Consider the following 21,300-nt stretch of genomic DNA (forward strand, 5'->3'; position numbering starts at 1 on the left):
GAACCTTCTGTCAAAATACAACAAATCCACCTGGATCGAGTTTGTTTTTAAAACACGCTGCAGATGCAAACTGATTAATCGGTTGGAGACGAATCGTAACTCACATGAAAGGTAGGCGCAAAGATTATGATAATATTTGACTTGAAACTGAGCCAAACTTCTATTTAAGTAGTTAATATGAGCCTCCTGTGTTTTGACAATATGTGGTGTGAATGTCACTGAACAGAAGTGATTTAATTATTCATTAAAACAATTTGTAAATGAAGAAAGATAGCGACTGTATAAATAATATATATTGTATATTTTATTATAATACTGTTTATATATATTTGTTATATACCACTTGTAATACTGTGTTAATGTTGTGTTAATATTCATATCAATATTATTATGTATTTATTTTGATACTTTGGCAACACTGTTTTTTACTGAAACCTTCATGCTAATAAAGCAACATTTAATTCAATTAAATATTTGAATTGTTTATGCAGCAGTTACAGTACAAAGTAACAGATATATTAAGCAAATAAAATAAAAAGATGAACAAAAATGTTTTGAATGTGCACAAATCCAGAAATAAACAGGTTAACAATAAGTGTCATATATATATTTATAAATTGGAATTTTAGACATCTAAAAAATGATGTTGGTATAAAAAGTCCATTTATTAAAATAAACCTGTTGGCATTTTACATTTAAGGAGGTACAAGTTAAATATTAAATATGTATTCACACTATGGCTGCTCACTCTAAATCATCTGTAGTTTCTGTATATTACATACTTATTTATAAATACTGTATCGCTTCCTGCAGAAGACATTTCATCAAATTGCTGCTGAAGATCTGACTTTCCTCTGAAGCCACCGACGCACAGATAAAAGATGGACTCGGCGTTGTTCTCTCTTCCTGAGATCATCCTGAGCGACATGGAAGAGCCCGGCTACGCTCAGTCCGGATCCCTGCCCTCTTGTTATTTCTCCCCACACGACCTCCAGCTGGTCCAGGAGTCGGACGTCCACAAATTAACCGGAGACCTCCTCCAGAATCAGAGAGTTGGACAGTTTGCTCCGTCAGAACCTCGTCCGGCGACGCCGAAGAGTTCCTCCAAGACGAGAGCGAAACCTCGCCGGACGGCAAACAGGCAGACGCAAATGCATCGGACCCTGAGCTCCAAGGGCCCCTTCCAAACCCGAGATCAGGACCGTCCCCCTTTCCGAAACCTGCTGCCCGGTGATTGTCTCCCGTCGCTCGGCCTCCAGGCTTCCCACTCGGGCGACGGGTTCCACCCTGGACTGGCTCCGCTCTTCCCGGAGCTCATGCTCGGCCCTTGCTTTCCACACGACCTCTACTGGCCGGACGTGAGCCCCGTCACCTCCACGCCGAACTCAAAGATGGGGTTGGGCCCCCACGCGTTGGGCCCCCACGTGCTGGTCCCCCACGTTCTGGTCCCCCACGTGTTGGTCCCCATCGGCAGCCCGCTCTGCTGCAGCCCCTGTTCAGGCCCTCCGTCTTTACTCCTCCTGCCGGAGGTTCGTCCCGACTGGTGCATGTGCCCACAGGAGGTCCATCAGCACCGTCCAGACCCGTAAGATGCTCCACACGTCACAACACAGACGTGCACGCTCGCTGAAGAACCCGATAGCCGTGTCTCACTTCACCCTTTTGGCCCCCCAGGGACTCGAGAGGAACGACAGGGCAGCTCGGAGGGCAGGCCGAGCCAGAAGGTCAGAGGTCAAGGGTTTACAGGAAAGACCAAGCAGGTGACGTGAAAAACACTCAAATATACTTTTACTTGTGTGTACTTTTACTTGTGTGTACTTTTACTTATGTAACATTATGTGAATGCATCTTCCACAACTGGCTGCAAATACAGATGTAGTACACTGTATTTCCTCATTTGTCTTTGAGATCTGAAGGAAATTAAATTTTAATTTTTTTTTTTATTTAGTCCCATTTCTCTCCCTGTTTTTTTTAAATTTTTTTTAAACGTTTCTTTCCCCACAGAAGAAGAGCAGAACATTAATAACCTCGATGGCACAACGGTTTCTCCCTCTTTGGACGATGAACTACAGCCGCAACGCAACTTTGAGGAATACATGCGGATTATAAACTCCCTCAGTCTCAAGGTGCCCGACCGCATGTTGTGATATGAAATCTAGAAATAGAAATGTTAAAAAAACAACAACTAAACGCACCATCAACAAACGCCTCTCCGCTCTGTGCAGGCCGGAGAGAACGGAGACGAGGATGAGGAGGAGGAGGAGGAACTGGCCTTAGGGAACGTCTCTTTTCTGGAGTTTATGGACGAGCTGTGCAGCGACGAGCACTTTGTCTCAAAGGCAAGTTACAGACGTCATCACCGGAATACACGAACGGCTGATTCATCGTTAGTTTTATGGTCTTTTTAAACAAAAAAAGATGATTTCTCTCAGGTGGAGTCGACGCTGAACGCAGAGTTCCTGGACTACCTCCTTTGTGCAGACCCGGAGCCCGTTGACCTCCTGGCTCGAGAGCCAGAGGTGGTGGTGGGGGGGGCTATCACGTTGCATTGTGGAGAATGTACAGAGATTAGAAGTCAGGATGTCTCGGCTTCCGCTGCTTCGGTTTTGACGATTCTTTGTGGAGTAATTTAAACTCTTCCTCTCAGGTGGAGTCGACGCCCAACGCAGAGCGCCTGGACCCCCCCCCCTCTCCAGATCCCATTGACCTTCTTTCACACAGGGAACTTTTGCTGGAGGTAACATGATAATACATACTGTCAGATTTCAAGCATAGAATTATAATTACAAAAACAACATTTGACGTGCAAGAAAAAGGTTATGGAAAAGTTCTAATGACCTTTAATAAACTAATATGATCTCTTTCGCTTAACAGATTCTGAATGTGATCCAGCAGCAGTTAGCAGACCTCTCTCCTGAAACTGAAGGAACGGCTCCGGCGACTTCGCGCGTCGAGGAACCGGCGCCGCTCCGAAGCGCCCGAGCGCCCGTTTCGGATCCTCCGGGCTCAGAGTGCGACGCAGGCCCAAACCAGGATGGACGACACCTTCTAGAAGCACAGACCGGTAGCCCCGTCGGTGCCTCGACGTCTCCCCTCGACGGCTGGCCTTTCGAGGACTTTATTGCCTTTCTGCAGTTGCACGCCATCACCTACCCGGACGCCGGTCCGACTCGGGCGCCGGAGGCGAGAGACGGCGGTACATCAAAGCCAGAGAAAGACTGGATGTCTCTCTCAAGCCTCGGGGACACACAGTCAGCCCAGGCGCCCCAAAGGCCTCAGGAAGGACCTCTACCGGGGGGCCCTCCTGCACCCGAGTCCCCCTCAAGTCTTTCAGGGGCCAACGAGGACCTGAAGACACATCCTCGCCCACTGCCTCTGACGAGGGAGCCTTTGGAACCACGCAGCCCGGAAAACTCAAACTCTTGCCCCGAAGCGACTCCTGAGCCCTCTCATGAGGACTCTTTTGATCCTCCAGCCGATGTCCTTTCATCAGACTCGGCGTCCTCTGACCCCGATGTGAGCCGTGAAACGGGAAGTGCCCCGTCGACAAAGATCCCTCAAGAGGAGAGCGAGCCTGGTGAGGGGCCTCAAACGTCCAGGAGCACGGCGGCTGAGGGACGAGGGCGGTCCTCGCCGAAGACGGAAGTTCAGGACGACGCCGCACTGGAGGTCGAGGTGAGGGAGGAGGAAGCTGGGCGGCCGACTCCGACGGTTTTAAGTCCGATGAAAAGAAGCGGAAATAGGAGGGAGAAGACCAGCGAGGACGAGGAGCCTCTAGCGGCGGCCGACACCCGCTCCACAAAAGACTCGACGAAGGAGTCGTCAGCGGAGGAGCCGCCGGTCGGGGCAAGGGAGTCGCTCTCCGCTCCGACTCCAGAGCGCCAACGACGTCGCCCGACGGCGGCAGGAAGTGGAGCCGAGAGTAAACGCGGCGACGTCTCGGGAACGTGCGACTTCTACAGGTTGAGGACGCGAAGCGCGTCACGGGGGACGGGGGCGACGCCTCAACCGGTGGAGGCAGGACACCGGCGCCCGAACGGGACGGAGACGATCAGCTCGAGTCCGGCGAAAAGAGGGAGGAGCCAACGTGGAAAGTCCAACGTGGAAGCGAAAGCAACGCCTGGCTGTGAACGGCGCCCGCCCTCAACGAGAAGCAGCGTGAAGCCGAAGGACGGGAAGGCCTCGAAAGCGCGACGGGAACGAGTCGCGGCCCACGTTGGATCACCACGAAGTATAAAGACTTCATCCTGTGCAAAGCGAAGGCGCACAGCCGGCCGCAGGAGGCGAGAAGAGGATTAAAACGCTGAGAGGAAGTGGATAATTGTTCCTTTTTAAAAAAAAATAAGAGATACAAAGTATGTTTGTGATTCCTGAAAAAACAATTCACAGTTTAATTTATTGTTAAGCATGAATAATATTCGCACGCGAAAAGAAGTAAGAATGAATTTACGTAAAAAATAAACTTTTTGATTTACAGAGTTTTCTTTTTTGCACATACAACTGTACCGGTTGAGAAGAATAAACAAATGATATAAATAAGACATTTCATGTAAGGTAATGGAGTCTTTTAACAGCATCTGGAACAACAACATGAACAAGATATCTGTTGGGCGATTAAAAGTGTAAACTTCCAAGTCTTTAAATACACGAGACACACATTCACACCTCAGAGCCACTGTAGTCATAATTTAAATCATTCTTTGGTTTTCTAATATTGGCATGGTTGACTGTACAGTAATATAGATTTTTAAAACACACACACACACACACACACACACACCTGAGATACAATCCTTTGTCGACGGTTATTCTGGTTATTCAATATAGTCCCTTTGGCTTCACTCAGGGATCCATTTTTATTCCTCATTCAAACTTTTTGTTGTCGCGGAGGGGCCCGTTGCCGTCGGAGACGCTCCCGTTGTTGTTCACGGCCTCCCCGTCGGCCGGCCGGGGTCCCGCCTCCTCGGGCCGCATGTACTCGTCCGCCACGCTCCGATAGGTCGGGTGGGTCGTCAGCACCCGCTGCAGACTCTCTGTTGGGAGACGAGGCGTCAGTTGCCTTGTTTTTGGGGAGGGGGGGGGCTTCTTCAGAGTAACTCAAAGGAGGGGAATCGAGAGGCGAGCTGAGCCCGTCGTCCTACACGACGCGCAACACCTGAGGGACGCTCACCTTCAGTGAGCCGGCCGCGCCCGGAGGCCTGAGCGTGCAGCTCGGCCGTGTGGCGCTGGGGGAAATCCAGCAGCGCTGCCATGAGGTCGGTCAGCTCCTCTGCACTCAGGCTGCCTCGGCCCTGTCCGTCAAACAGCTGGACGACAACGAGACATTTAGACGACGACGACGACGGTGGATCACGACAAACGAGACGGTGGATTCCTTCACGTCGGGGAACAAGGAGGACTTACGGTGAACGCTGTGTGGAGGAGGGACTTGAAGCCGACGCATCCGGACAGAGCGGCTACCGTCAGATAGATCGGCCTGAGGTCCACGACCTCATCCTGAGAAACAAACAATTTAGGATGTATGTTTGTATTTGTGTTTATGTTTCTCGTAACCTGGGAGCAGTGTCCATAAACCAAACAAAAGGCCGGGGACGATGGAGACGTAATCGTCGTGAGAACCTGCTGGTACCTTGGAATAAATGTCACAGACCGTGGCGGCCATCTGTCCATCCGTCAGCCCGAGGATGGAGGTCAGCTCCTCTGCGCTGGCCTTAAACCCCTGAGCTCCGGACTGACACCTGTCAATCATTCTGTCCAGCGCTGCTTGCACTTCATGCGCTCCCAGACTGAGAGAGAGAGAGAGAGATGAAGATGAAGATGGGGGAGATGAATAAAACAAAACAACTTCCCACAGGACTGAGTCCAGGAGGCCAACGCAGATCTTCTTCTTGTTGTCACCCGTCTCTGCGCAGCAGCCTGAGCGTCTTCCTGGCAGGAGACTCCAGTGGGAGCGAGAGACCCCCCAGCTTATTGACGGGAACCCGGCCCTCCATCACGTAGTCTGTAGACGGGAGTCCAAGAGCCCTGGAGAGCAGCACACAGGTGCATTATTACCTCTGCTGTATGCCGGTGGGATTAATAGCCCCGTTGGCAGTGGTTTATTATTATTTGTGGACTGTTTTGGAAGCAGAAAAACAAATGATCAAGGGGTGTCAGGAACCTCCAGAACCTGGTCCAAATCACCTGATATGTTGGTGTGTGTCGGTTCATAAAAACATGCACTAAATACTGATGCTCAGTGCACGTGACAACCTACATAGAATATGTCCCTTTATAAATAAGCCTGATCTCATCTTAACACATTACCGATTGTACATATGACATACAGTCATAAAGCGTCTGCACACTCACTTGGCCATGAGCTTCTGAACGTTGTCCGCGTACAGGTTGGGGTCGCTCTTCTCCTCCTGGGAGGGTTTGTAAACGGGAAGGAACTGAAGAACAAAAGAACCGTTCATTAATCACACGTTGAATTTTTTAATATTCACAACGCGATCATTTCCTGCGCCCAACAGTGTGAAACGCAACTCTATTCTAATAACACATGTAATGATCTGGTGAACTTACCTCCACTGTCACGTTGGTGTAGAGCTGAGAGGTCGTGTGCCACAGCGCCTCCTTCCTAAAGAGGCATTATATTATATTTAAAGTGCAATTACCAGTAATATTAATAGTCTGGTGGCTAAATATAGCGCACACGTTTAATGACTTATGGTTATTTTGAGGCGTCTAAAAAGACATTTGACTCAGCAGTACGGTACCTACTAATAATACACAGACTATAGATAACATCTATTTTATAGTTTATATTTATACAAGACAGTAATGTTGTCGTTTTTCTCGCTAAGCCAGCAAATGAACTCCTGAGTAATTAAGATACAATAAAAACTACTTACATAATGTGTCCCAAAAACACTTAAGAGCCATTAGAAAAGTGACTAATGTCCCTCCCAGTACACGCCCAGCCAGCTCACAGGTGTAATAACACTGAGCCATAAATCCTCCCTCATAAGAGGTGTTGATCCTTTTTAAGGCTGCAGCGTGTGGTGCCATTGCTTTATACCAGAGATAATACCATTATACTTATTGTTATACATTACACCAGAGATATACCGTTATGTACTGCAACATAACATTCCTTGAAAAGTACATAAAATATTCTTTTGATATCTCAGGGTAAAAACAAATGAATAAAACCGAGTTCCTGGGCAGAAAAACTGAGTTTTTAAAGTACAAAGTCCAGGAAGTTGTTCAAATAGCTTCCCGAGCGTACACACTGTAGGTATACACACTGTAGGTATACACACTGTATGTATACACACTGTAGGTATACACACTGTAGGTATACACACTGTATGTATACACACTGTAGGTATACACACTGTAGGTATACACACTGTATGTATACACACTGTAGGTATACACACTGTAGGTATACACACTGTAGGTATACACACTGTAGGTATACACACTGTAGGTATACACACTGTAGGTATACACACTGTATGTATACACACTGTAGGTATACACACTGTAGATATACACACTGTAGGTATACACACTGTAGATATACACACACTGTAGGTATACACACTGTAGGTATACACACTGTATGTATACACACTGTAGATATACACACTGTAGGTATACACACTGTAGGTATACACACTGTATGTATACACACTGTAGATATACACACACTGTAGGTATACACACTGTAGGTATACACACTGTATGTATACACACTGTAGATATACACACTGTAGGTATACACACTGTAGGTATACACACTGTAGATATACACACTGTATGTATACACACTGTAGGTATACACACTGTAGATATACACACTGTAGGTATACACACTGTAGATATACACACACTGTAGATATACACACTGTAGGTATACACACTGTATGTATACACACTGTAGATATACACACTGTAGGTATACACACTGTAGATATACACACACTGTAGGTATACACACTGTAGGTATACACACTGTATGTATACACACTGTAGATATACACACTGTAGGTATACACACTGCAGGTATACACACTGTAGGTACACACACTGCAGGTATACATACACACTGTAGATATACACACTGTAGGTATACACACTGTAGATATACACACTGTAGGTATACACACTGCAGGTATACATACACACTGCAGGTATACACACTGTAGGTATACACACTGTAGATATACACACTGTAGATATACACACTGTAGGTATACACACTGCAGGTATACACACTGTAGGTACACACACTGCAGGTATACATACACACTGTAGATATACACACTGTATGTATACACACTGCAGGTATACATACACACTGCAGGTATACACACTGTATGTATACACACTGTAGGTATACACACTGTAGATATACACACTGTAGGTATACACACTGCAGGTATACACACTGTAGGTATACACACTGTAGATATACACACTGTAGATATACACACTGTAGATATACACACTGTAGGTATACACACTGTAGATATACACACTGTAGGTATACACACTGCAGGTATACATACACACTGCAGGTATACACACTGTATGTATACACACTGTAGGTATACACACTGTAGATATACACACTGTAGGTATACACACTGCAGGTATACATACACACTGCAGGTATACACACTGTAGGTATACACACTGTAGATATACACACTGTAGATATACACACTGTAGGTATACACACTGCAGGTATACATACACACTGCAGGTATACACACTGTAGGTATACACACTGTAGATATACACACTGTAGGTATACACACTGCAGGTATACATACACACTGTAGGTATACACACTGCAGGTATACACACTGCAGGTATACACACTGTAGGTATACACACTGCAGGTACACATACACACTGTAGGTACACACACTGCAGGTACACACACTGCAGGTATACACACTGTAGGTATACACACTGTAGATATACACACTGTAGGTATACACACTGCAGGTATACATACACACTGTAGGTATACACACTGCAGGTATACACACTGCAGGTATACACACTGTAGGTATACACACTGCAGGTACACATACACACTGTATGTATACACACTGCAGGTATACATACACACTGCAGGTATACACACTGTATGTATACACACTGTAGGTATACACACTGTAGATATACACACTGTAGGTATACACACTGCAGGTATACATACACACTGCAGGTATACACACTGTAGGTATACACACTGTAGATATACACACTGTAGATATACACACTGTAGATATACACACTGTAGGTATACACACTGTAGATATACACACTGTAGGTATACACACTGCAGGTATACATACACACTGCAGGTATACACACTGTATGTATACACACTGTAGGTATACACACTGTAGATATACACACTGTAGGTATACACACTGCAGGTATACATACACACTGCAGGTATACACACTGTAGGTATACACACTGTAGATATACACACTGTAGATATACACACTGTAGGTATACACACTGCAGGTATACATACACACTGCAGGTATACACACTGTAGGTATACACACTGTAGATATACACACTGTAGGTATACACACTGCAGGTATACATACACACTGTATGTATACACACTGTAGGTATACACACTGTAGATATACACACACTGTAGGTATACACACTGTAGGTATACACACTGTATGTATACACACTGTAGATATACACACTGTAGGTATACACACTGTATGTATACACACTGTAGGTATACACACTGTAGGTATACACACTGTATGTATACACACTGTAGATATACACACTGTAGGTATACACACTGCAGGTATACACACTGTAGATATACACACTGTAGATATACACACTGTAGATATACACACACTGTAGGTATACACACTGTAGGTATACACACTGTAGATATACACACTGTAGATATACACACACTGTAGGTATACACACTGCAGGTACACACACTGCAGGTATACACACTGCAGGTATACACACTGTAGGTATACACACTGTAGATATACACACTGTAGGTATACACACTGCAGGTATACACACTGTAGGTACACACACTGCAGGTATACATACACACTGTAGGTATACACACTGTAGATATACACACTGTAGGTATACACACACACTGTAGGTATACACACTGCAGGTATACACACTGCAGGTATACACACTGTAGGTACACACACTGCAGGTACACACACTGCAGGTATACATACACACTGCAGGTACACACACTGCAGGTACACGCACTGCAGGTACACACACTGCAGGTACACACACTGCAGGTATACATACACACTGCAGGTACACACACTGCAGGTACACACACTGCAGGTACACACACTGCAGGTAGAGGGCAGGTACACACACTGCAGGTACACACACTGCAGGTACACACACTGCAGGTAGAGGGCAGGTGAACTCACCAGCTCGTTCCTTTGTAGGTCCAGCGCACCGTGTCCTGAGGAACAGCAATAAAAAGATTGTAATGAGCGGAGGAAAAACAAAAGAAAACAAATGCCGGGTGGGGAGTTGTCCCTTAAACCGGCGATAACGACGCTGGCATTGTTTCCACCTTGTGTGTCTGTGTGTGCGTGTGTGCGTGTGTGTGTGTCATTGTGAAACACCTGAAATCGGCTGTTTTTTTAAATCATGTCAAATGCAAACACAAATCTTTTCACAGGTGCGTAGCCGAGATAAACAATGGAGGCCCCCCCCCCCCCTCCGGGTTTTTTTGAAGACGGGTGCGGTCCGAGGTGGGAAGTGGGGAACGGACCAATGAGTCAGAGACGTGTGTGTGTGTGTGTGTGTGTGTGCGGGTGGAAGCATCACACACAGAAAACAAAGCGTCCCCTGTCTGTGCACCATCAGGGCAATCGAGGTGACTCAATAAAAGTATGAAACGCGGAGCACAGCGTGACTTTTGTCCCAGTGACATAGTTCCTGGTTCTATCTCTAAAGATCTTAAAAGGATGGACGACAACCTTCAAGCATGCAGTCAACAAAGTGCTGATAATCTTTGCTTCAAGGCGACTCCTGTTGCGGTCGTGTTTTAAAAAAAAAAATCATCTCGTCACGATAAGGAAATCAACTCTCGATAACAAACATAATTTTTTAGTTATTTATTCTTTTTTTCTGATTTATTTAATCATATTTAACTGTCTCAGTCAAACACTTTGGTACATTTTAATTACATTTTAATTACATTTGTAAGCGTGAGATGGAATTTGGGCCTCAATTAAATTAAATCTTCCCCACATTATATTTAATTTGTGGCCATAAGATACAGTAAGTGTATGTATATATATAAAAATAAATGTATATATATAAAGTGCACCTGCTTTAGGTATCTCAGCATATTGCCAACCATACAATCGTCGGTAACTGCCTTTAACTCTTAATTATCACTTATTATCATGTCGTCACAATGACTTGATAACCCACCCCCTCGCTAAGGTAAAGAGTCTACCCATAGCTATCTATAATAAAAGGACACGTGCCTTAAGGACTTAATTCATCATCTTTTATATGACCTATAAAAAGGGACAGTTGTTTGTGAATCAGTGTATAAAGATATTCTCTAACTGTGTTTGTTTACCACCTCAGATCAACTGAAGCTGGAGTTCACTTCAGGGCTTTTCTGACTCCGCGACCTTGAAGAACGACATTCCTTTCTGAATGTCGAGCGGGACAGAAACCCGTTTTGGAAGCGGAGCTGCGAGGCGATCCCAACTCAGGAAACATCGGAATCTTCTCTCTGTTACGTAATAACCCCCCCCCCCCCCCCCCCCCCCCCCTCGCCCCTCCCCCCTTTGAAACGGCTTCACTCACCAGCTGGTTGGGGTAACGCAACAGAACCGGTTGGACCGGGAGTCCGGCGAGGAAGGCACCTGATGGCGGAGAAACACAAGGAAAGAAAAGAGAGAAAAGAGAGTCAGAGTGGAAAGACTGGAATGAGAAGGAGAAGCACAACAACAAGCAGCTGCTGCTGCTCCCAAACCGATGGCAGGTGAACAAACTTCAGGCCTGAGCCATCCAGACCAAGCAGACGGGACTCACCGGGTTTGAATTTGATGAGCGCGCTGCCGTTGGTCGTGGTTCCCTCGGGAAACATCAGCATCTGGCCCGAGGATTGGGAAATGTGACGTAAATAATACTACACACACATATATGTATATATGAATATATATTCAGGGCCACAAATCACACAAACAGCCTTCTACCCGACGTGGTAACGGACAGATCGTATTTATTCACCGATAAGATCTTATTAATAACAATAAGACCCCCCACAATAAGAAAGGCCTCGATGGGAGGCGGACCAGTGTTTGGTTCCCCTCGAGCAGACACAGCTGCCATCTAATCGTGATCAGCTGTTAGCTGAATGGGAGACGGTTCCCATCAGGTTTCTGGCCTCAAACCACCGGATCGCTCGCGACACGTTCCCTAAACGACGGGGAGGTCGAGACGGACGGCAGAAAGAGCCTTTCGAGTGACATCACACCTGAGGCCAGTAGCCGTCGGAGGTCAGCCTCTCCGTGACCTGAGCCACTGCCTTCTTCCTGGACTCTGGATCCGTCCTGCTCACCATCACCGATTGGTTGAACTCCAGCAGAGCTGAAAACACACACACACACACACACACACACACACACACACACACACACACACACACACAGAACTGTCACACGAGAACCAGAACCGGTCGAGGCAGGGAGGGCCAAAGCATGCAGAGGCCGATCAGAAGCCCGACGGGTGAGTCACTTGTTTATCTTTGGACTTCCTCACATACTTTCATATTTCTCGACCCGTCTTTTCTAAATATTATTCTTGGTTGTCGGCGGGCCGGCCGGGACGAGACCATCGAGGAGCCTGACGCACATATTGTGAAGATAAACACTAATTTAGTAAAACATTGGTTCTGAAAGCTGCATTTCTGGCTGGGTGACACACACTTTACTCTATTTCACTGTTTATAATAATAATGGAGGAAGACTGTACAGTTTGATCCTTTTACATTGACATGAACTTCTTAAAAAATAAATATATATATTAATAATAATAAATGGATTCTTGCCTATGTGATAAAACGCATTATAAGAAAACAAAGTGTGTTTATGAGTCAGTCGGTGTGTGACTGACCACTCTGAACATCATCCATGTCACTCACAGCTGCTCGCACTTCAGGAGGAACAGCGGGTTAAAAAAAGATACAGTTTCTTCTTATCATAACAACAACAACAGTAAAAGATGAAAAAATACATTTTTCAGTCAATATTTAGTTTTTCCATTCAATTTACGAATCTTTACGATCTGTTTATATTCTGTCTATAAACTGTTTATACAAGTTCCCAGATGTCAAACCGACACCGAAATATTAAATTGAACGTGATGGTTGTTGTTGTTTTTAGGCTCCTGTTGTGCCTGCACTGGTTAGATGAAGCAACTGTAGTTTTAGAATATGTGTGTGTGTGTGTGTGTGTGTGTGTGTGTGTGTGTGTGTGTGATTCACAGCCCCTCACCTCCTACGACCGGCAGGCCGGTGTTCTCCGACCGCGACACCACGGTCGCCAGCTGCGTCGGTATGAGAGCCACCATGTCCAAGAAGCTGCTGTGAGGCGCCACCACCAGCACCGGCGCCTCCTTCAGGTCGGCCCTGCGACCTTTGACCTCCACCCACAGGAAGCCCAGGAAGAAGAAGGCCAATCGGCTCAGCCACAGCATGAGCGGGTGGAGCAGCCGGCGCCGCCAGCCCTCGACGGGCCGAGCGCGCTCCTCCTCGGACAGGCCGGCCAATCGCAGCCGGGCGACGGGCCACATGACGAGGAAGCAGAGCGCCGTCATGGCGATGCGGAGCGGGCAGAGGACGCTGCCCAGGATGACGCCCTACAGGGACCAGAAGAAGTTATTAAAAACAGTATGGCCGTGCGTGGCTGCGTCCAGCATCAAATGGCAGAGGTCGTCGTAAAAATAGAAACAACACGTCCCTAAAGTCACCCGTGACTCGCCGCCCTGTCACTCAAAGAGTCGAGTTACCGTGGCACGGAGTCGGTAATGTCCGTCACGCCGGAGTCGTTTATGACTCGGCTGATTTTGTTTAGGCGCCGATGGAGAAACGTGAACTCTTTGTTCCCTTGAACTCATGTTGACAACTAAATAAATAATGGCATTTAAAATAATAAAAATAAAAATAAGGATCATAGAAGGGAAATTTGATTTCAGATAAATACATGCAAACATAGCGAGGACCCGTATCTCCCCGACTCCTTGAATCCTTTTGAAGAACATTAGTAGTCAGGGATGTGAACCCTGATCCCCTGACCCTCTTGTGGACGTGAACCCTGATCCCCTGGTCCTCTTGTGGACGTGAACCCTGATCCCCTGATCCTCTTGTGGACGTGAACCCTGATCCCCTGATCCTCTTGTGGACGTGAACCCTGATCCCCTGGTCCTCTTGTGGATGTGAACCCTGATCCCCTGGTCCCCTGAACCTCTTGTGGATGTGAACCCTGATCCCCTGATCCCCTGAACCTCTTGTGGATGTGAACCCTGATCCCCTGATCCCCTGAACCTCTTGTGGATGTGAACCCTGATCCCCTGATCCCCTGAACCTCTTGTGGACATGAACCCTGATCCCCTAGTCCTCTTGTGGACGTGAACCCTGATCCCCTGGTCCTCTTGTGGATGTGAACCCTGATCCCCTGGTCCCCTGAACCTCTTGTGGATGTGAACCCTGATCCCCTGATCCCCTGAACCTCTTGTGGATGTGAACCCTGATCCCCTGAACCTCTTGTGGACATGAACCCTGATCCCCTGGTCCCCTGGTCCTCTTGTGGATGTGAACCCTGATCCCCTGGTCCTCTTGTGGACGTGAACCCTGATCCCCTGATCCTCTTGTGGACGTGAACCTTACCCTGATCCTCTTGTGGACATGAACCCTGATCCCCTGATCCTCTTGTGGACATGAACCCTGATCCCCTGATCCTCTTGTGGATGTGAACCCTGATCCCCTGATCCTCTTGTGGACGTGAACCCTGATCCCCTGATCCTCTTGTGGATGTGAACCCTGATCCCCTGAACCTCTTGTGGACGTGAACCCTGATCCCCTGGTCCTCTTGTGGACGTGAACCCTGATCCCCTGGTCCTCTTGTGGACGTGAACCCTGATCCCCTGGTCCTCTTGTGGACGTGAACCCTGATCCCCTGATCCTCTTGTGGACGTGAACCCTGATCCCCTGGTCCTCTTGTGGACATGAACCCTGATCCCCTGGTCCTCTTGTGGACGTGAACCCTGATCCCCTGGTCCTCTTGTGGACGTGAACCCTGATCCCCTGGTCCTCTTGTGGACGTGAACCCTGATCCCCTGATCCTCTTGTGGACGTGAACCCTGATCCCCTGGTCCTCTTGTGGACGTGAACCCTGATCCCCTGATCCTCTTGTGGACGTGAACCCTGATCCCCTGATCCTCTTGTGGACGTGAACCCTGATCCCCTGGTCCTCTTGTGGACGTGAACCCTGATCCCCTGGTCCTCTTGTGGACGTGAACCCTGATCCCCTGGTCCTCTTGTGGACATGAACCCTGATCCCCTGATCCTCTTGTGGACGTGAACCCTGATCCCCTGGTCCTCTTGTGGACGTGAACCCTGATCCCCTGGTCCTCTTGTGGACATGAACCCTGATCCCCTGATCCTCTTGTGGACGTGAACCCTGATCCCCTGGTCCTCTTGTGGACGTGAACCCTGATCCCCTGGTCCTCTTGTGGACGTGAACCTTACCCTGATCCTCTGAGCCCTGGTCAGCTTCACCTCGTGGATGAACGGATGCGGATACTCCTGCGTTGCTGAGTGACAGCCGAGCCTCTCCATGGCAACGGAGCAGCAGGAGGAGGAGGAAGGGGGGGGGAAACCTCAACGTCCAACTAATAAATAAATACTTTTAAAAACAACAACTGTTGACAGAGACTCGTCCTTTGAAGAAAGTGTTGCTCCTTCCTTCTCTTCTTTTGGTGAAAGCGGACCGGAACCCGTCGTCCCGTCAACTGACAGCTGCGGTTGGAAGTGAGATTTAAAAATAGAAACGTTAGCTCAACGTCCGGCTCGAGCCGACCGAGGAGGAACAACGGGACGAAACAAACAAACGAGCCGACGTTAACCGACTCAAAGTAAACAAAAACAACAATAAAAACTCGTTACGTCCGGTTTTTAAAAACTTTTCTCTCCGCTTTATGTGCTGCGCGCGCTGAAAGCGACCGAAACGCTGTGAAGGAGAACTGCCCATCCTTCTCCTCTTGTACTCTCCTCCTCACCTGGTCACGCCCCCTCGAGACCACGCCCCCCTCTCGCGTCCGGGGGGGGGGGGGCAGGCTGAACCGGTCCCTGACGCTCCGAAACTTAAAATAAACCAAAAGCTGTCCTATTCCTACACGATTTAAGGGGAGAGTAAATATAAATAAATATATATATAAATAAAGAATATTTAAAAAAGAGATTTTAGAGGTGAAATTCAATTAAACAAAATCATTTAAAAATGAAATATCATGAAATGGTTAAATTACAAAATAAATATATTTATGTTAGGCTACTGGATTGTGAGCCGTTAATGCTTTGGTTTAATTAATGTAATGATGGGCCTAGTTTCAATTATGGTATTTGAGTAAATGTACAATACATTCCGCCAACATGATATACTAAATAAAATCATGATAATAGTAATGCAGAATTATGACATGCCAGTAGCTCAAACTCTTTCTCGTAATTAGTATTTTTTTATAATAATATTTTGGCTTTAAATACCTTTAATACCTTGACTTTTTCCATTTTCACTTATACATTTAAATCGTCCTCCCATATGCACAAAGCATGTAAGGTATTAAAATATATTATTTTATTACATAAAGACCATTTATTACAGACCACCCTGTAAACCTTTTGCATACATTATCCAGGACTGAATGCACAGATTTAGAATGCAACTCACCTTCCAGCATTAAAACATGTTGACATAAAAAATTGCCTTTAAATTGCAGAGAAAGTGCACAACTTTGATCTCATCTTTCACGTTTCGGGGTGTGGGGGTGTGTGGGGGGGGGGGGGGGGGGGGGTGTTTGGACCATCTGTGTGAAGAGCCTTGCATAGTTATTCATCCACGGCCGTAACAAAAGCCACTTAAGCGCTCTGCGACTCGCCTCTCAAGTTCTCCCACTGCCCTACCTGACTGCCTTTGTCCTCCCAGGGTGTCGCTGCTGATACCAGGACACACGCCCACAAACAGCAGCCGCAATAAGCACAAGGTGCAAGAAAAAGGAAGGAGAAATATATGTTTAACTGCATTTTATTTGTTATTTATTGACATCATTTGGATAATTGTAGATTAATGGACTCATATAGGTTTAAGCACTTTTAGTCAGGCAACAGGTGACTTTTTAATCTCCAGGTCTACTTTCAGGAAACACATTACAGATGCGTAGTGCTCTTGTAATAACCACGCAATTAAAAAGGATAAAATATAAAACTTAAGTTATATTAATGTATGTGATGAGTTTTTTTTCTCTCCAGAAAATTGATTGACAGTTAAAATAAGGCTGTAAAAATGTCCCATTTCTGGCAGAAAAAAATAAAAATAAAAAAGCAAAACTATTGTAAAATGCATTATTTCCATAAAACTGATCCGACTCATTAATTCACTAGTAAACCAGCAGATATTGAAGGGACATCAGCGAGGAACACGTCACATTGCGCAACCGAGTTGTTTAATTAAGTTATCTTTGTGTCCAAACCTGTTTTCTTTTCTTCTTCTGTGGTTGTGACTGAAACGTTTATCAGCTTGAGCAAACAAGTTCCCTCGCTTCCAATGTTCCAGCTCGGCGGCTCAAAACCGTCTTCGCCGATGAGTCCGATAACGATTTTATAGAATATTTTATAGACTTTCTCTGTGAAACGGTAACGTAACGGTACGTGTAATTATTTTTCTTATCCAACACATTTACTCACGCGGTCCAAAACATGTTATTGCAGCCAGAATTTATTTATGTTATGTAGCATAGAAGTATAAATTAAAACACTCATAAATAAAAAAAAAACAGGTTAGTAACTGTTGCTGGCCAATCAGGAGTTTCACTATTAAATTTAGAAACAAAACAATAGGGGAAAAAAAATGAAAATACGACTCTATTGGAATAAAACCTAATAAGACATCCGTTCCAGACCAAAAGAAAATGTTACGAGTTATAAAGTTCGGTATTAGTGACATTAACCCCCTAAAAACTGGGTTCTGTATTCTGTCAAAAATAACCTGCGATACAGTAGTTAAACTTGATGGTCTGCTGGCTTTTTAACCCCTTTATTAAAATATGAACCGGCAGCAAACGTCCTCTTCACAGCACCATCCCTCCGCCCATGATCTCCATCCTCTGTTGAGAGGAAGAGGAAAGAACGGTTAAATAGAGTCTGTGTTTGGAAATGAAGGAGAAGGGTGGACGATTGGATTGACATCATTTATAAATGCTTATAATGGAAATAATTATACATATTTTTTTTCTTCTCATTTTTTGCATTCTGATTATTCATTTATTTTATTTATAATTATTATATTTTAATTTCTTTAATCATTACTTTATGTAGTATTTTATTTTGTTGCATATTGACGTTGAACCCCCCCCCCCCCCCCCCCCCCCCCATGATGTATGTATTAGAGCCTTGCTTATAAATCGACCAATAAAAACTATATAATCAATGTTTTTCTGTTATTTTGATCCATAAATAGAAGGATGAGAGCATTTGTTTGTTTACCCCCCCCCCCCCCTTTCTCCAAGAAGCTGCCATTGTAAATACAGTTTGTTCTTCATGGTAAATAAAGAGAATTTAAAAAAGGCAGATCTCGCCCTCTACTGGCCGAAATGTGAACAGCAGCCAGGATTTGTGTGTTAAAACCAGGTGGATCAAAGTTAAAGAACCAAGGAAAGGAAATGAACCGCACACAGACAGTCAGTTACCTGAGGCGGTCCTATGAAAGCCAGCCAATCAGAGGAGTGCGTCGGGAGCAGCCCCATCGACTGACACTTGTAGATGGCCAACGCCGAGCCCAGGAGGTTACCGACCAGGTAGACGAGGCCCTGGAGCCACTGCTGACTGGAGCTCTCCAACAGCTTGAAGGCTGAGACACACGAGAACGAAGGCGTGAGCGGCTGAAACCCACGAGCCTCCGATCGGAGTCACGAGACACGAGCCGGATACTCACTGGCGGACATGGACATGAGCGCCTGGATGGGCCTCCAGGCCATCATGCAAACCATCATGATGGGGAAGATGGAGATGGTGTTGCCCGACATGTACATGATGAACAGGTTCATGGGGATCTGCTTCAGGGGCCCGAGAGCCACGTCCCAACAGCGCTGCGAAGACAAGAGGTCAGAGGTCATGTGTTCATCTCCGGCCCAACATTTGTAACAGAAATAAAACACCACAAACAACACGAATAGAGCTTGAATACAATTTTGTAAAGCTCTACTTTATTTAAATATTTTCTTTTGGATTTGAATTACTTTTATCATTTGTTTTTTGTTGTAAAGCTCTTTATGACTTTGTTTTATAAAAAGGTGCTAGATAAATATAAATATATAAATAAACAAATACATCTATAAATATATGTAAATAAATATATATAAAAATATATATATAAATAAATAAATATTTAAAAAAATATATAATATCAATATTAATTTCCCAGATATCATGTAATAGCTTTCACTCTGGTCAACTGTTCTCTTTACTCACATATATGGGCATATATAGAGGACGTAAACCTAAATGTCAGACTTGAAAACAGCTGGAAGAAGAAACCCAGAGAAGAGAAAACACCGGTAAAATAAAGAGCAGCGTCTCCTTCCTGCCTCACCTTCTCTACCAGGTTCTTGTCCGTCTCCTGGATGCTGGTGTCGGGGACGGGTTTCTCAGAGTACCCGATGGGGTACACGACGTCGCCCTGACCGCCCTGTCGGTCGGCACGGCTCCTGCAACACGCAACGGAAAAAAAAAACTGCTTTGTGCTTCGTTTCTTTAAATCTGGAGCCGTCACTCAGCGTCTGGATGCGCTCTTGGGTTTGTTTACCTGCTGTTGCCCAAGCTCAGCTCCAGGGCCCACTTCATCCTCCTGGCCCCGCCGCCGCCCCCTCTGGTCGACACTGCTCCTCCTCCTTGTCCCCCTGGAGACGCCATGGCTTCACTGCTGGACCCTTAAGAGACGGAAGGCAGCTACGTAAAGAGATAAAATAAACAATAAAAAAACAGAAATCAGATGGGGCATATATATATATATATAAATAAACAAATATATATAAATAAACATATATATATAAATAAACATATATATATATATAAATGAACAAATAAATATCTATATATGTATCTCGTATCTTTACGACAGCTTCAGTCGCTTTGCACCTGCAGTCGTGATTGTCACTCATAAAGATAATTCATGTGTCAAGCCCTCCAATACACACACACACACACACACACACACACACACACACACACACACACACACGTCTCGTGCCATGCCGCACAGGTACAACAGCCAAGACGGAGGCTGTTACAAGCAAAGATTATTGATTACTAATAATAAAAAGGAGGCAATTTCATTGTAATAACGAGAAACTGAACATTAAAACGATGCTAACGACGTTAGCATCCCCTCGGCGTCGCTGCTCCAACGTGACGTCACGCCTAAAACAAGCCGTCACCAAGTGGCTCTCACCTTATAGAAACATCCGCGCGACGAGTAACCAGTTTATATATATATATCGTTTGTTTTTAATGGCAGGAAATTAGCAGAAATGTCGCTCGCCGTGCTCGGGGGAAGGAAGTTGCTCGGCCGTTTCCGGGGCACGTAATGATGACGCGGTTACGCTGGCGACCCGGATATTGCGTCGGTTCCGCCCTCTAGTGGCGGTTCAGGAGAACTGCTCTCCTCAAAATCATTCCCTTTGTGAAACATTTGGTAGAAAAGATATATTCCGTACAAAAACACACACATATATATTTTTATATATATATATATATATATATATATATATATATATATATATAAATAAATATAAACACATATATATAAAAATATATATTTTCTCAGTAATAATACATGAGGCCTGTGTTTCCATGGAAATATTCAGTTGTGTTCAATTATGACCCCTTTTTAAACGTTTTAAGAAAAATGTCTGTTTTGACCACCTATTTAGAAAGAGTAACTTTTCTATGTCAAC

The 21,300-nt window shown here is 45.5% G+C and overlaps 2 protein-coding genes across 3 annotated transcripts; both read right to left on the reverse strand.

The window, feature by feature from the left end:
- Nucleotides 1–4,497: 4,497 nt before the first annotated feature.
- lpcat4 (lysophosphatidylcholine acyltransferase 4) lies at nt 4,498–16,351 on the reverse strand. Its single transcript, XM_034556844.1, has 13 exons — nt 15,821–16,351; nt 13,569–13,932; nt 12,551–12,663; nt 12,106–12,166; nt 11,878–11,936; nt 10,473–10,507; nt 6,568–6,622; nt 6,352–6,434; nt 5,899–6,024; nt 5,630–5,786; nt 5,404–5,496; nt 5,171–5,306; nt 4,498–5,033 (listed from the first exon to the last, which is right to left on the reverse strand). Exons 1-13 carry the CDS (start codon nt 15,908–15,910, stop codon nt 4,864–4,866), a joined length of 1,542 nt encoding a protein of 513 aa, XP_034412735.1. The 5' UTR covers nt 15,911–16,351; the 3' UTR covers nt 4,498–4,863.
- A 1,696-nt stretch (nt 16,352–18,047) lies between these two features.
- emc4 (ER membrane protein complex subunit 4) lies at nt 18,048–20,945 on the reverse strand. 2 transcript variants are annotated; one of them, XM_034556963.1, is made up of 6 exons: nt 20,796–20,945; nt 20,151–20,274; nt 19,938–20,052; nt 19,281–19,434; nt 19,036–19,196; nt 18,048–18,453 (listed from the first exon to the last, which is right to left on the reverse strand). In XM_034556963.1, exons 2-6 carry the CDS (start codon nt 20,255–20,257, stop codon nt 18,418–18,420), a joined length of 573 nt encoding a protein of 190 aa, XP_034412854.1. In that variant the 5' UTR covers nt 20,258–20,274; nt 20,796–20,945; the 3' UTR covers nt 18,048–18,417. The 2 variants fall into 2 exon arrangements, with proteins under 2 accessions (XP_034412854.1, XP_034412853.1); XM_034556962.1 differs by having other exon boundaries at nt 20,151–20,293; nt 20,796–20,943.
- Nucleotides 20,946–21,300: the final 355 nt, after the last annotated feature.

Source organism: Cyclopterus lumpus, chromosome 18, assembly GCF_009769545.1.
Source record: "Cyclopterus lumpus isolate fCycLum1 chromosome 18, fCycLum1.pri, whole genome shotgun sequence".
In the NCBI taxonomy this organism is placed as follows: domain Eukaryota; kingdom Metazoa; phylum Chordata; class Actinopteri; order Perciformes; family Cyclopteridae; genus Cyclopterus; species Cyclopterus lumpus.

Coding starts and splice junctions, on each gene's coding strand:
- emc4 (XM_034556963.1), bottom strand. CDS start 20,257: ATGGCGTCTCCAGGGGGACAAGGAGGAGGAGCAGTGTCGACCAGAGGG. Junction 20,053..20,150: donor CTGAGCTTGGGCAACAGCAG/GTAAACAAACCC, acceptor TGCGTGTTGCAG/GAGCCGTGCCGACCGACAGG. Junction 18,454..19,035: donor CTTTCATAGGACCGCCTCAG/GTAACTGACTGT, acceptor TCCTCTCAACAG/AGGATGGAGATCATGGGCGG.
- lpcat4 (XM_034556844.1), bottom strand. CDS start 15,910: ATGGAGAGGCTCGGCTGTCACTCAGCAACGCAGGAGTATCCGCATCCG. Junction 10,508..11,877: donor TGCGTTACCCCAACCAGCTG/GTGAGTGAAGCC, acceptor GCTGTTCCTCAG/GACACGGTGCGCTGGACCTA. Junction 5,034..5,170: donor GCGCGGCCGGCTCACTGAAG/GTGAGCGTCCCT, acceptor GTCTCCCAACAG/AGAGTCTGCAGCGGGTGCTG.